We start from the raw sequence: 3300 nt of genomic DNA, 5'->3' as shown, positions 1-3300 counted from the left end.
CTTTGTTCCTCAGGCTGTAGATGAAGGGGTTCAGCATGGGTGTGACTACTGTGTACATCACTGAGGCGGTTGCACTTGACCGTGAGCTGTGGGTAGCCGCAGAGCTAAGGTACACACCAAGCATTGTGCAATAAAATAAAGAGACAATGGACAGATGAGATGCACAGGTGGAAAATGCTTTATATTTACCCTGAGCAGATGAGATCCCACATATGGAAGAAACTATCTTAGAGTAAGAGTAAAGGATCTCAGCAAAAGGACCACCGCCCAGCAGGACAGCTGCAAGATACATCACCACTTTATTAAGAAAAGTGTCAGAACAGGCAAGTTGGAGCATCTGATTAAGTTCACAAAAAAAGTGGGGGATGTGCAAGTGTGTGCAGAAGGAAAGCCACAATGACAAACTTTGTAACAGAGAATTTAGGATACACATGATCCAGGACACCAGAACCAGCCATCCACACAGCCGGGGGTTCATGGTGACTGTGTAGTGCAAGGGGTGACAGATGGCCACAAACCGGTCATAGGCCATCACAGTCAAGAGAAAGATGTCCAACACAGCAAAGAGTATGTAAAAATAAATCTGTGTGATGCAGCCTGCATAAGTGATAGCTTTGCTCTGAGTCCAGGTGTTCATCAGCATCTTGGGGATGGTGGTGGAGGTGAAGCAGATGTCTACAAAGGACAGGTTGGCAAGGAAGAAGTACATGGGCGTGTGGAGGTGGGAGTCTGTGCTGATGGCCAAGGTGATGAGTACATTTCCAAGCACAGCAATCAGGTACATGGAGAGGAAAGGTCTAAATATGATGGGCTGTAGTCCTAGTTCTTCTGAAAATCCCAGAAGGAGAAACTTTGAAATATGTGTTTCATTACCTACTTCCATGCGGTGGAGGTGACTTCTGGGAAAGAGGGAAATAAAATAACACAAATTTGTATTATTCACAAAATTGAAATGCTACTCTTTTCTGTTTTGTCATCCAGAAATTCTTTTTAATATGTTGAGTATGGATATGGTCTCCCTTTGTAAATCATCTCTGCTATATCTTATATATATATTTATTGTCAATAAGCTTCTTTCTGCTTTTTAAATTTTTTTTAATGTTTATTTATTTTTGGGAGACAGAGAGACAGAGTGTGAGCAGAAGGGCAGAGAAAGAAGAAGACACAAGATCTGAAGCAGGCTCCAGGCTGTGAGCTGTCAGCAGAGAGCCCAATGTGGGGCTCAAACTCATGAACCATGAGATCATAACCTGATGCCCCAATCAGCTCCTTTCCTAAGAAATCATATATTTTATAGTGTTACTGAGAAATGTTTTAAATATTCAGGAATATTTGTGTAGTCAATTCAGAGATTGAGTGCTGACCAGTTTTAAGACACTATCTAGGCAATGAGTATATAGTGCTGATGATCCAAAATCCTTATAATGATGGAGAAAAAAACTAAGAAAATAAGAAAATTATACAATTTTTAAGTGGTTTATTTAATTTTTGAGAGAGAGACAGCATGAGCAGGGGAGATTCAGAGAGAGAGGGAGACACAGAATCTGAAGACTGGCAGCAAGCTCTGAGCTGTAGGCACAGAGCCCGATGCGGGGCTCAAACCCATGAACCATGGGATCATGACCTGAGCTGAAGTCTGATGCTCAATGGACTGAGTCACCCAGACACCGAATTATACAAATTTTTATGCTGAGGAGTGCTGTGAAGAAAAGGAAAACTGGGATAAAGCAGAGAGCAAATAGTGCGTTCTGTTTTCATGGATATTTAGGCAAACTCTGTACACAAGGTGGCATTGGGACACAGATGTCATGTAAGACAGAGAGTTGTAGGATGGTAGAGCAAGTGTGTGTCTGGCAGAGGGAACAGCCAGAGCAAAGGCCACAGGAGGTTACTTGTTTCAAATGTTCTAGTCAAAAAACAAAGCCATGGCTACAGAGTAATTACCCTGAAGGAGACTGACAATAGACGCTGTCAGAGATGTGAGGAGGGATGTGGTCTCTGCTACAACTGTGATCTTAGAGCACAGGGAAATCCTTGTCCACACTAGCTCTCCCTCTGTATTTATCTTGCTGCAAAGCCACCCCATGAATCGACACAGATCCCCTTCTTGGTGCCTTCTCTTGGCTGAGTTCTGGTCTCTGTATTGTGTCACCTTGGCATTTAGGGGTTCTGGCCCCTGTTGTGAGGACTGGGCACCCTCTATAGGTCACAAACAACCAGGACACCATGACCTCCTGGCTTGTGTATTTCCCTGTCTTTATAGCAACTACATGCTTGGTTATGGTGACAATGGATACAGCCCAAATAGGCCAGGCCAGCGATCTTTCCCCTGCAAAGTGTAGAAATGGTTCCCAGAAAGGCTAATTCTTAAGCCTCCCAGGGACGCATAAACTTGGAACTCCATACTGGAGTGTAATTTTCTGCTGTGATTTACACAAACATAACAAAATCTGTACGATAAATAAAACAGACAGGGAATGAGATACAGAGGGAATGAAATAGGGAGAGCAATGATCTCATATATAAGGTGGGCCCTGAGAGACTGTGAGGAAGGAGAATCTCCTGGGCTTCTCCCCTGATTACATCCCCTGACCCCCAGCAAACATAATAAGAGAATGAAATAAACTTGTTTAAAAGACACATAGTGGTATGTTTATGGTGTATTTATACAAAACTATATAGATAAAAATAGAAATATATATAAATATTAACATATATATGCATATTATCCATCAGAGAAAATGAGAAAAAGGGATAAAGTAACACTTCACAAAAGGAAGTAAACACATACAGTAAAAGTTGGGGTTTTTTATATCAAGCATAGAAGACATTTTTCTCTACCTCCTGCATCATTATTAGACTGACTTATTTCTATGTGGTCTGATAAGGGATGAGTTAAATCCTTTCTCCCTCTTCTTATGTGGCATCTTTCCATTAATATTCCTGGGGTCAGAGTCAAGATCTTTCTTTCTCTCCTACACTGTTGGTGGGAATGTAAACTGATGCAGCCGCTCTGGAAAACAGTGTGGAGGTTCCGCAAAAAACTATCGATAGAACTCCCCTATGACCCAGCAATAGCTCTGCTAGGGATTTACCCAAGGGATACAGAAATGCTGATGCATAGGAGCACCCCAATGTTCATAGGGGCACTTTCTACAATAGCCAAATCATGGAAAGAGTGTAAATGTTTATCACCTGATGAATGAATCAAGAAGATGTGGTATATATATACAATGGAGTACTACATGGCAATGAGAAAGAATGAAATCTGGCCATTTGTAGGAAAGTGGATGGACCTCG

General features: G+C 41.9%; 1 protein-coding gene across 1 annotated transcript in view; it reads right to left on the bottom strand.

The window, feature by feature from the left end:
- The window catches only part of LOC115274360 (olfactory receptor 7A17-like), a 2561-nt gene extending 1678 nt beyond the window's left edge, over nucleotides 1-883 (bottom strand). The window contains exon 1 of the mRNA XM_029917817.1: nucleotides 2-883. Coding sequence (XP_029773677.1) covers nucleotides 2-883 — 882 coding nt within the window. The remainder of the gene's footprint in view (nucleotide 1) is intronic.
- Between the last annotated feature and the right edge of the window lie 2417 nt (nucleotides 884-3300).

Source organism: Suricata suricatta, chromosome 12, assembly GCF_006229205.1.
Source record: "Suricata suricatta isolate VVHF042 chromosome 12, meerkat_22Aug2017_6uvM2_HiC, whole genome shotgun sequence".
Taxonomy (NCBI): Eukaryota; Metazoa; Chordata; class Mammalia; order Carnivora; family Herpestidae; genus Suricata; species Suricata suricatta.
The sequence above is the reverse complement of the archived record's forward strand: the minus strand, read 5'-3'. Positions and strand labels throughout refer to the sequence as shown.